General features: G+C 33.5%; 1 protein-coding gene across 1 annotated transcript; it reads left to right on the forward strand.

Annotated features, from left to right (window-relative positions):
- Window positions 1–6,150: 6,150 nt before the first annotated feature.
- LOC139888025 (14-3-3-like protein C) lies at window positions 6,151–8,602 on the forward strand. Its single transcript, XM_071871060.1, has 6 exons — window positions 6,151–6,292; window positions 7,185–7,491; window positions 7,607–7,694; window positions 8,067–8,176; window positions 8,271–8,419; window positions 8,490–8,602. The coding sequence occupies exons 1-6, from the start codon at window positions 6,220–6,222 to the stop codon at window positions 8,600–8,602; spliced, it is 840 nt and encodes a 279-aa protein (XP_071727161.1). The 5' UTR covers window positions 6,151–6,219.
- Window positions 8,603–13,538: the final 4,936 nt, after the last annotated feature.

The raw sequence follows: 13,538 nt of genomic DNA on the forward strand, positions 1-13,538 counted from the left end.
AAAACATCAAAATGTATTAAAAGTGTTGTAAATATATTTTGAACATACTTTGATATATATGTACATATTTGTTATAGGTTCGTGAATCGACCAGTGGCCAAGTCTTACTTCCCGACGAAGTAAAAATCTGTGAAAGTGAGTTATAGTCCCACTTTTAAAATCTAATATTTTTGGGATGAGAATACATGCAGGTTTTATAAATGATTTACAAAATAGACACAAGCACGTGAAACTACATTCTATGGTTGAATTATCAAAATCGAATATGCCCCTTTTTATTAAGTCTGGTAATCTAAGAATTAGGGAACAGACACCCTAATTGACGCGAATCCTAAAGATAGATCTATTGGGCCTAACAAACCCCATCCAAAGTACCGGATGCTTTAGTACTTCGAAATTTATATCATATCCGAAGGGTGTCCCGGAATGATGGGGATATTCTTATATATGCATCTTGTTAATGTCGGTTACCAGGTGTTCACCATATGAATGATTTTTATATCTATGTATGGGATGTGTATTGAAATATGAAATCTTGTGGTCTATTGTTACGATTTGATATATATAGGTTAAACCTATAACTCACCAACATTTTTGTTGACGTTTAAAGCATGTTTATTCTCAGGTGAATATTAAGAGCTTCCGCTGTTGCATACTAAAATAAGGACAAGATTTGAAGTCCATGTTTGTATGATATTGTGTAAAAACTGCATTCAAGAAACATATGTCGATGTAATATATTTCTATTGTAAACCATTATGTAATGGTCATGTGTAATCAGTATATTTTAGATTATCATTATTTGATAATCTACGTAATGTTTTTTTTTTAAACCTTTATTGATAAAATAAAGGTTATGGTTGTTTTAAAAATGAATGCAGTCTTTGAAAAACGTCTCATATAGAGGTCAAAACCTCGCAACGAAATCAATTAATATGGAACGTTTATAATCAATATGAACGGGACATTTCAAGTTCGTCCTCTTTATCTTTCGGTATTTGAAATGTGAGGTAATAGTATTGTAATTCTATCATCTTAATGATATGAATCCTTTTTCAGGCACAATCACTAATAGGATTACAATTACTATGGAAAATGGACATCGTCTATTATGAATCTGTTAGTGTATATGTTTTAGGAGGCGGTGAGAGTCATTTGTATGTAACAGAAGTACCATTATTCTACTTAAAAAATGGATTTAATAACTTCAATATTGCTCTTGTTCTGGCATATCTCTTCATAGCTACTTTACCAGCTACAAAAAAGAAGTATGCACCTGACATGTTAATTGTCGTGTCTCCTGTTATATATCTGGTTGGCGTTCATGTCTTTGTACCCACACGAAGAAGAAAGGTTAGACCAGATGCACACACACACATACTAAATCACGTGTCGCCTTGGCTGCACCTTCACCTTAAAATACGTTACGCATAATAAAATCACGCGTCTTACAATTTAGAAGCAAATTTTTTAACACTCCAAGTTTTCACTCATTTAATTTTGTATCATGTGTATGGCAATGTTGTCTATGAAAAAGCAAAAGTTTTTTTTTCCTTGGATGCGAGTCTGAGACAGTTTCGTATCATTCTATTCTATTCTATTACTTATGAAAAGAAAATGCAGAAATGAAATGGGGGTCTAACGGGTAGTCAGTAGCACAAAGCCATAAAGTGTGTTTTAAGTGTGTACAACCTCGTTAAATACTTTATTCAGATATTTTGATCATTATCGTAGTAAATTAGAAAATAGTATTTGTCTAGAATTGCAGATTCCTGTACCCCATATACCCCCGTATAAGTGTTGCTACTGCAGCTGTGTTTGACGCCTTTCCTGATTTTTTTATGATCGCTATAGAACCGAACAATCTATGCTCTACAAGGTATGACCAAGTTGTATATGAAGTATCATTTCGTAGTTGCATTGCGTGTTATGGTTATATCTAATGCAAACGAATTGTGGCCAAACAGAACAAACGAAAAAATAAACAAGATAAACAAATTATATCTGTCTTTATTCACCTAAAAAATACTCCGTAATAGCCAAAAACTAACTGAACAATTGAAACATGCACGGCTTCTATAAACCAAATATGGATAAAGATGAAATAATTAAATTGGATAACTATTGAATTTGAAACTCCCATTTTACTTCCAATCTCAATAGCTGTTATCTTATTCCAACTCGGTCATGATTTTTCATATGATTTTCCTTATTCCCCACGAAACTTTCAAGCCCAATAATTCGATCCATATGTTCACCCAAATAACTTCCGAGCACAACTTTAGCAAGCCCGTTACCACTTCCTGCATGTTCTCATCTTCTTCGAATAGACTCGTTCTCAAGTCTACTTTTTAAGAACTGAAACACATAAATGATCCGCAAAAACTACACCAATATTTTTTTTTTTTTTTTGAAGTGCCAAAAGGGAGACAGTCATTGACATCAATATTATTCAAGCCCACAACAGTTTCTTGAAATCGTTTTTCAAATAAACATCTTCATTGTACATGTTGGTGTCTTTATTAGTAACTACCTCCAAATTGTTTTCATCATCAGATTGAATAAAATAAAAATTGATTAAAAGAAAAAGATTCCTCACCATAAGTATCATAGATGGGTTCCGTATTAAAGATGGAATTTTCATCTTCACCATCCGTATCATATATGGATTGAATCGTACTGCTCAGGGAATTGTTGTTGGTTTAGTTCCAACTCGGCGATTCGCTTATATAATCGTTCAATTTCAGAAACTGACATTGCCTAGTCACAAGCAGATTGCACTTTTTGGCCAAAAAATACATAAACGGCTCGTGATATCACAGTCACAGTTGGAAATAGTCTAATGTGGTTGACTGCAAGTCAAAAAAGTTACGAGGTTCAACAAGGCAAAATAAGAATCATATACACAAATTCGAATGATCGAATCAGTTAACAGTAGGGAACGGATTCAGGGATAAGCTTAAAACGGATACAGATGGGATAATCAAGATCACATTTAACTTTTTTGCTTTTTTAATTTTTTTTCTTTAGATTCATATATTCGTATCAAAATGCTCTTCTAATCTATATTTTTATAAGCCAAAGACATTCGACCAATCAATATCGGTACTGACCTATCTTCGTTCGATTCTAAGTTCCGTTTAGTAAGAAATTCTTCTTTATTTTTTTTCTTCTCCTTCTTCAATCAGGCCAATCTTTCTACAAACGTTAAGTTGTCCTCATTTGGTTCCGAAATCTTCATTAGAGACTGCACCATTGTCATCTTTAGCTTGAATAACTTTGATATTCTCGTTAACATCATCGAATAACCTTTGAATGGCGTCTCCGAACTCAATGTCGTCAACGTTGTCATGTAAACATAACGAACCCGAATTGTTTTTCTTCTAATTCTTTCCGGTAGCAAGATTTTTCCTATGATTAAAATCTAACTTTGCTTTCTCCACCATCTTCTTTTTTCCTTTATATATATTGTCCATCTTCTTTATTTCAACAAAATTCGCCATTCCAATACTTGTGTCTTTAATTAACTCAACAGTAACATCCATTGCATTTTCTTGAGGCAACAAAACATGTTCAGATTGCACCCGATTCCCATCATCCAAATCCAAAGAGCCAAACCTAATTCCCGAAAAGCCAAGGCTAGAGGAAACCACGCTAACTGTATTATGCTTAATCACTGACCAATTGCCTAGTGCGAACACCATCCGTCCTAACACCATTTGCAACCACAAACCTCACCAAATAATTTACCTATCTCCAAAGCGTTCACTTTAGAAGTATGTATTGCCTTAATTATTATCTTAAAAGTATCTATTTAAGAAATGAACAAAAGAAGTACTCCGTAATTGCTGGTCAACTCGATTTGACACGAACTGACTACTTTTGACTCATTAATTAGTAAAGGGCAAATTTCACCTAAAAGTAACTTTTTTAACAGAATTTCGTATTTTACATAATCCATATTTATTTTGACATTTAAAGGAATGTTTTATGAAATGTTAATAAAAAAGAGGAGTATCGTTACTTTTAAGTTAGAACTCCGTTAAAAAATTAATGATACTCCATTTTTTTAAGTGAATCATATGCAAGCCTAATCATTGATACTTACCTAAGGATAACGAACATATGCAAACCTGATAATTGGCACATACATGTGCCGTTAATCTTCTACGATCATATTACGAACATCATGAAAAATAATTAAATATCCAGTTCGTAGGAATCATCATTCACGAGGTCTTCCATATCCTCAGGTAAGGGCCAATGATCATTCTTGCGTATGATTTACTTAAAAGAATGGAGTATCGTTAATTTTTCAACGAGGTTCTAACTTAAAAGTAATAATACTCATCTTTTTTATTAACGTTTGATAAAAAAATCTTTAAACGTCAATATAAACATAGATTACCTGAAAGATAAAATTCACGTAAAAGGGTTAACTTTTAATAGAATTTGCCCATTAGTAAAAGACTATTTTGACTCATAATAGTAATGCATGTTTATGTTGTAGGTGGTTGCAGCGTTGCCTTACCTAGATATGGAATTTTCACCCACTTTACATTGTTCTTTCTTCATACCGTAGATGTGGGTGAAAAAAAAGCATTTGGCATGTAGTCATGTACAAGCTATTGAAGAAACACGAGCAACAACAATAGGTTCTTTTACAAATAGTTAACCACACATCAGTTCACTGTGATTTGCTAGATTACTAGTCATAGGACTGATTCCTGATCTTGTTGCTACATTTTGCCATACTTTTCGCTTTTGTTAGAGTTGTAATTTATCTCTTTGATTTTGAATCAACTTCAATTGGGTTACATGTTCTTCTATGACACTTGGTGTTATCGATTTTATCCATAGCATCATATAACATTTCTTCTCATAGACAGATGGTCTGAAAGGTTAGAAAATGGTGCTTTTTCGGCACTCCTGATCTTATTATTTTTTAGTTTAAATGAAGCATTGACATTACATAATTTGTGTTATCTTTACTGGTTACCGATGTGGTAATCAAACTCTCAGATCCTTATAGTTATTTGTCTAAGGTGTGTCGCAATAATATTCGATTATTTTTAGTGTTTTGCCTGTATAAAGTTTTACATTCTTTCAATGAAATCTCTGACTCGTGCTTTGTCGAAATGTTGAATCTGTTACATTATAGATACATGCTAACTTGTTTACATGTCTTCTTAGGTACCTCTTGCACTAGGATGGTGCAAATTGTTGAATGTGGCTTCTTCAGGTGAATTTTTTTTGCCAAAGACATTACACTGTTGCAATATTTTAGAATCAACTTCCCAACTAATTTTAAGCGTTATAATCAATAATCAATATAGCTATCGTTTCGATCCAAATCAGTACTAAATACAATCAATTGCAAAACTTGATTGTCTCAAATCTATATACAATGAATACATACACATTTACACCACGGAACTATTGGTTGAGCGATAAAAAACCTCAGTTGATTCAAATCCCACTCGTATCCTTGAAAAAATAAGTGGAGGTTCAAATCCCGAGGGGTGAGTTTTCTAAAGGTTGTGCCTCTGGTATCTTTCACTTTGTGCGGACCAAGCAGTTAACCTAAAGCATTCCGGGTGGGCTTTGCTCGATGGATGCAAGGAGTTTCTTCCTAACGGGTGGGTGGGTGGCACAAATTAGAGGATTCGATGCCAAAATTACCGTTCTAAAAAAATATATACACATTTACTGTCTCAAGCAAAAAATTGAATCCACCACATCAAATGTTACCTAGAGCCTAGAGGCTCTTCGGTGATGCGAGACTTTGAACCCAACACACGTTGGTTACACTTGAGTCGAGGAACATTTGCAAATATATACTCCGTAACAGTTATCTCCAAGACTCATGATTTATGCATTAGACTAGTAGAGTAATGCTGACAAAACTAGATACGTTTATAACATGTTAAAAACTATCAACAAGCGTGAAAATGGCCAAATTTTTACAGAGCATTCCCAGTATTAACTTGGTTTATTGATCGTCGCATGGTATTTTGAAATTTCTAATAAGTTTTTGTTCACCTAAAAAAAATAAACAAAGTTGAGGGACCAAAAGGTAAAATCTCCTCACACAGTCACATAAAAAAACACCTTTTATCTCTCTCCATTTTCCACTCGTTTTGACAAAAAAAGAGTAAAGAAAGAGAGAGAAATAAAGAAATCGGTGTAAGAGGTCAGATAGAGAGATCTAGTGCGGCCATGGCTTCTTCAACTGATCGTGAAAACTATATCTACGTTGCTAAGCTCGCTGAGCAAGCCGAACGTTATGACGGTTTTCATCTTCCTTCTCCTAGATCCGTTTTTTTTACAACCTATTTCTAGATGTTATTCAATTTTGTTCATGATTCGAGATGAAATAATTTAGTTTGAATTTTAATTAGTACTTATTACGATATTGTAGCTGTGTAAGATGTGTACGTGTATAATTCGCTTGTACAAGTTGTTAGATGCTGTTGATTCCTTATTTTGCTTTAATTTTGATTCCTTATTTTGTTTTTATAGTTGATGAATATAATATTTATATTATCTTTGTTGTAGTTGTACATGCTGTTAAATTGTGCTGTCGATTTGAGTTTTTTCATCATGTTAATATTTTAATTTGGAATAGTGGATATTAGATCTGTAAATCTGTTGACAAGTAAACTTATATGGGAAAGAAATTAATTCTATTGCTTAGTTATAAAGCTATATGTTCAATTAGTATCTTAATTTATGAGAGATATAACTAGTAAGTGATGTTATGTTAGTCGATATCACTCGGTGGCTAGAAATAATATGATTTTATTAGAATTTAGAGACAATATGGGTTTTGTTTTGATGTGAGAATCAGCGATGTGTTACCAACGGAAAGCGGTGACCATTTTGAGCAACATTATAAAATAACATATACTAGGTGTAGTTGATTTAAGTTGATAATTGTTGAATGAATTTTTTAATTTATGTCAATTATGAGCTTAAGATGACGCAACGTTTTATTGAAATTAGATAACGCTACTGAATAGGTAAAATAAAGTGTGTGAGAAGTAGTAGAGTACGGAGTATTACATATGAAAATTGATTGTTATTTTGTATCAGATATAATTATTAATTATTATTATTATTATTATTATTATTATTTAATGGTGGATTTTTTTTTAATGACTTTGTTGTTGGTTTTTGTGCAGAAATGGTGGATGCGATGAAGAAGGTTGCGAAACTGGATGTTGAGTTGACCGTTGAAGAGAGGAACTTGCTGTCGGTCGGCTACAAAAACGTGGTGGGTTCACGTAGGGCATCATGGAGAATATTGTCTTCGATTGAGCAGAAGGAGGAATCAAGAGGCAATGAAGTGAATGTAAAGCGTATCAAGGAATACAGGCAGAAGGTTGAAACAGAGTTGAATGACATTTGCAGTGACATCATGGTTGTAATTGATGAGCATCTGATTCCATCTTCATCTGCTGGAGAATCTACTGTTTTCTACTACAAAATGTGAGTGTGTGTGTTTATACATATATGACCTAGCTAGGGAAATGTATAAATATAATGTACCTAATTACCTATGTAGCTGAAGTTTGTTGCTTTGGTGGGTTTTCTATGAGTGCAGGAAAGGAGATTACTATAGGTATCTTGCCGAGTTCAAGTTTGGTAATGATAAGAAAGAGGCAGCTGATCAGTCACTCAAGGCTTATCAAGTAAGTCATTATCTTAGTGTAGCTTCTCCTATACCACAACTTTGTAGTTGATTTGGTTCAAGTGTTACTACTTAATCTGTACGCTTTATTAAAAAAATGCAACTTTTTGTTTAGTATTTCACAACTCTACTTTTTTTTTTTTTTTTTTTTTAAATAAGTAAAATAACTGAAGTTTCTTGGTTTTTTATGCACTTATTCATCTACAATCTGTGCAATGACATACATGATTATAAATTTTATTTTAATTTTAATAAGTTCCATACACACAAAGCAAATATGTAGCTGACAAAAAGCCGTTACTTATGTTTGGGAGTGGATCTCACCTTCTTTTGTTGCTAATAAATTATTAATTTATTATCTGCTATTTTGCAGTTGGCTTCAACCACTGCAGAAGCTGATCTATCTTCTACTCACCCCATCCGGTTGGGTTTGGCTTTGAACTTCTCCGTGTTCTATTATGAAATTATGAACTCGCCTGAAAGGTAATTTTAAACTCTTTACTTTCGTCTTATATATACATTATTCGGAATGCGGGCTAACCTATGTATCCTTCATTCTTACTTTGACTTCTATTAGGGCCTGCCACCTGGCAAAACAAGCTTTTGATGAAGCTATTTCAGAGCTTGACTCTCTGAGTGAAGAATCCTACAAAGATAGCACTTTGATTATGCAGCTTCTGAGGGACAACCTCACTTTGTGGACGTCAGACATTCCAGAGGATGGAGGTATTGTGTAGTACTATTTGTTTCAGCTAGTTTGGTCTGTTCATTCTTATTCCATCTTCATCTTATGAAGGATTTGATCATTACATCCGTTTAACAGCTAATTCCAAGTGTCCCCGTGATCAGGAACCCTGTATCGATCCTTCATTCAACATGCTTAGCCAATTTGTGCCTGGAGAAACTTAGGATAGATAACTGAACATATTGCCGGTAGAGTTGGCAATCTGGGCGGTTTAGAATGGGTTAAATACTCAAATGGGTATTTCATTTGGTACAGGCTGATTCAGGCTTGGCTGACCTATAAACATTGTTTATTTATAAGTCACGTCAAATATGGTACACACAATCAAACTATTTTAGTTATAATCTGGTTTTTTCAAATAAGATTGTTTAACTTCTATACATTGAAAAAACAAGGGTGACTGTTTGACCTGTTTAAGCTGATTTTAGTGGTATATGTTTGTTCTGTCAGAGGAAAAAATAACTCAAATAAACCTATTATATGCCACTCATAACTAAATGGGTACAAAACATTGAATCTAATTCACTATATCAGTAACTATTACATATGTTAATTTGACTTAAGCTTCCCTATATCAGTGTAGCACGTGCCTCAAGGAAGTCTTTTATATTTGTTAGGTCATAGTCTTCTTGGACTTTAGTACTAAACTCATTTATTCATTTTATCATGCTAATATCAATTATCAGTGTCTTGTTGTTTAATTACTAAGAACATTTTATTATTATTTTTAGCTCTTAAATGTCGTTAGTATACGCCATGGGCCCATAGCTGGGTTGCCTAAATTATCACTAAAATTGCCATCATTTGGATATTTTAACGATGTGAATTCGTATACTTATTATTTATTACTGTGTTTTGGGTTTGCAGAGGACCAGAAAATGGAAATCACTAAAGGGGCAGAAGATGCAGAGGTAAAGTAATCTATAATCACATTCCTCTACTCACCATTTGATGTTTTGATTCTGTGAATATTATTTGATATGAGGGTAGCAATATGGGCATGGTGGGTAACGGGTCAATTTCATTTATATATAGCTGTAAGTGGACTCGTCATTACATCTTCGTGCATATATATATATAGTCAAAAGTTCAAAAGAGAATCACAAAAAGGGCGAGAACTGCAAGAACTTTTAATTTACAAAGATTTTCACATGTAAGTAGATTAAAGCACCCATAAATGTTGATTGAGAGTAAGAGAGAACAGAAAATAGTTTGAATAAACTTATATTTTACCTATATTATCAAATATATAGTTTCACGTTCTCATGTGCATATTTGTTTGTGAACATGTGAATTTTTCATATAATTAATAATTTAACATGTAATTTGTGGTAATGAGCATATGTTTGTTAATGATATGAGCATTAATTAACATTTGCATATAATTGATTACATTTATATGCATAAAACTATGAAATTAAAAAGTTCTCTTAGTTCTCACCTTTTTTGTGGTTCTCGTTTGAACCTACCCAAATATTATTGTTTTTGTAACACTCTTTACTTTTAATCAAATGATTTGAAAGTTTATACGCATTTTATAATTTCACTTTTCGCCACTTTTTACTCCAATTCTTTTACCGCTATCTATTTAACACGTTTAGCCCAATAGCTATATACGTTACCACAATCCAGTATGTTACTATATGAATATGGATTGAAGTCACTACCTCCATGATGCATCTTATCATTGTAAATATTGTATTTGATGCAAGGAGAACTAAAATGAGAGCTACAAATGATATATATAAACAAAAAACGTTATAAGTAGCTCTAATTTTGTGATTATTTATTTTTCCACCAGTTTGTCTGATATTTTTCTACTGAAAATCTTGTATGCAGTAAAATTGTACGGCAACCTTGCATCCTTTGAGGACTGGACTAAGAAAGTACTATGTATGTTATTTGTAAGTTTGAATTAAAAGCAGTGATTTGAAAATTGTTTTAGGTTTCGTTTGTTTGGCTCTTCGTTAAATGGTTTTGAGTCGCTTATTCATTCAAGACATCTTTAAATCCAGATTGTTTATCTTTTCATCTCAATGCATCTTATTTTTTCTGCTTGCCTCTAATTGATTCATCGTTATGGTCGTAGGGATATATTTCTATCAGCATAAGTTGATTTTAACAGTCATTAGATAGAATTTCATACTGTATCTGACATAAAAAGTATTACTGTAGTACTTACCGTGATAAGAACAAACTGGCTCTTATGGATTCCTGTTATTATCTATGTAGCCCGAAAACACATATGCACAGTCTAATCAGATTATACCGTGACTGTTTCCAACCACCGCCCCAACCACCTCTCAGTACTGGACCTACTACTGGCTACCACCACCATGCACCCACAACTAACCTCTTCAACCAACAACCATTGCTACAGTAGTTGAACGCCTTCATCGTTATGCTAGTTCAACGACCATTATTATACATTATAATCATCCATCAACATCACAAAAAATTGGTGCTACTTTACTCTAAATATCAGATCTACACTAATCTGTAGCTCAAGGTTCAGATCAACACAAATTGAGCTACTAGTTCGACTGTATAGTTATTTGTGTTTTTTTAGTTGCATATAAGCTTTAGTTTTCTAGATCTTTACGTTTGTTCATTTTCTACTAATATATGTAGATTTGAGTAAACATAAAACCGTGTAAATGATTCGACTAACTTCCCTTACATCTATTGAGAGAAATTTTTTTTTTTTGACAAGGATCTTTACTAAACCATTTTATTGAACAAGGACGGTCAACAGAATCTTTTATGGAACAAATATTTCCGAGTTTGGGAAACTCGGGACCCCCCAGGTGGCACTCAAAAAGTGTTTTTTTTTCCACGATGGAACACGGGTGCGAGCCATGAAAGCGTGCTGATTGTGACACGCTCGTGACCTCACCATCTCAACTTTGCCAAACATGGGACCCTTGTCCCTTTTTCTGACACTTGGAACTATTGTCTAGAATCTTGATACGTCTGGAATGGAATCTTGAAACGTGGCATGGGGTTTCGAGTTTGACACTTCCATGACCCCCACCATCATGGATGTCTCAAACTCGGAACCCCATGACACGTATCAAGATTCCAGACAAGAGTTGCAGACGTCAAAAAAGGGACAAGGGTCGCGAGTTTGGAAAAGTCGAGATGGTGGAGTCTCGGGTGTGTCACAATTGGCACGCTTTCGTGGCTCATACGTGAAAAAACGCACTTTTTTAGTGCCACCTGGGGGTCACGAGTATCCCAAACTCGGAAATACTTGTTCCTTAAAAAGTTTTGTTGACCATCCTTGTTCACTAAATGGTTTAGTATAGATCCTTGTCGGGAAAAATTTTCCTGTTGGGATCCGAAGAAAATTGAAAGATACGACGTGTTTTTTTGTTGCAGGTTGTTAGATCGTAACATGTTTTTTGTTGTTAGATCATAACAAGTTTTTTGTTGCGGGTTGCATCTTTTGTTTTATGAAAAAAGATTAATTTAATCCAAAGATCTAAAAGCATTGAAGGACAAGATCACTATTTGTTTGAGTAGATCCTACGATCTACTTGACCAACAAACTTAAACTGCCATTTGAAACAAGCACATGAACAACATACACGATCAAACTCTTGCAACATTTAAATCAACACAAATGAATACATAGAACTAGAACAACTGAAAACTAACCATTGCCTCACACGTCACGAGCCTATAGAATCATAAAAAAATTGAATGTTGAAAATCAAGCGAAGGCGATGACTTGCTGCATTTTCATGGTACTAGATCTGCCCAAAAGCTCAAAAGCTCCATATCACTCCAAATGGCCACCCAACTAAACGCCTACACGCTAAAATGGTGAACACCTAAGACAATATACCAGCCTGCAAGCCAGGAAACATATAAACATGTAGACTCTACGCATCCGATTTTAATGGTACTTCAACGAGGGACACTGGAGCACGAACCACCGGTTGCATGTTGTATCTAGTCTACAACACGTAATACTTGTCAACGTAAAGCTATAATAATATTGTTTTTTGTTTTAAGAAGGTGTCAGGATACTTTTATACAAGTATTAATAATTTTTATGTTTATATTTATACTTGTTTGAATATTTACGAATAGCCCTGCTTACTTAAACACGACATTAGCATAAATCAGGGCCGTCTCAATGATTTTGAGGCCCTGTTCAAGACATAAAACTGAGCTCCCTTATAGACATTAAATTTTTTAATAATTATAAAAGATAACACTATTAAATTTATCAATACAAAAAAGTTCTCAAAATAAGCATAACAATTTATTTTATTCACAAATAAATGTCATTACATAGAAGAAAGATGTAATGGTAATATGTGTAATCTAATCAACGCCAACAGATTGTCTTTTTTTGTATGAAATAACAATAGCTATTTGTCATCAGCTCTCTGTTTCAATAATATGTATTATTATTTTTCAAAATTTTAGGCTCCTACAAAATTTTAAACTCTATTCGGTTGCACACTCTGTACATGTATCTAAGAAGCCCCTAGCATAAATGATAGTAATACATTAAGGTAGATGGGTAGCTAATAAACTATAAACTAGTGGTGTTATATAAAAGTGAATGTAGGAAATTGTTAAACTAGAATTTTTTTTTTTTTTTAATATATATATTTATGGTTCATTTTTTCCAAGGTTGTAAAAGACACGAGTCGGGGACGCATCGGCCATGCCTAAAAACGATGCGTCGGGCGCAACGGTGACGCAACGGGCGTTGACTAACGTTGACTTTTTAAAATAGTTAAATTAAATATATATTTATATATAATATTATATAGATCGAATCTAAAAATATAAACTATATTTACAATAAACATGAACAATTAACAATTACTAACAACATTACAAAAAAAAAAAAAAAAATGTTGACCGACTTTGACCAACTTTTTAGCAACGACGCGTCGATCAAGTCGGCCACTCTGATTTTTTCCATCAATAATACAGTAATCTATAATCTATAAAGAAAATAAAAAGGAGTACAAGTGGTACTTAAAAAAATTAAGATACCAGCTACCTGTGAATACTGAAGATACATTTGAGCGCAACTTTTGCATAACCTTTCTTCTTCGTTTCTTTTTCCATTCA

Source organism: Rutidosis leptorrhynchoides, chromosome 2 (genome assembly GCF_046630445.1).
Source record: "Rutidosis leptorrhynchoides isolate AG116_Rl617_1_P2 chromosome 2, CSIRO_AGI_Rlap_v1, whole genome shotgun sequence".
In the NCBI taxonomy this organism is placed as follows: Eukaryota; Viridiplantae; Streptophyta; class Magnoliopsida; order Asterales; family Asteraceae; genus Rutidosis; species Rutidosis leptorrhynchoides.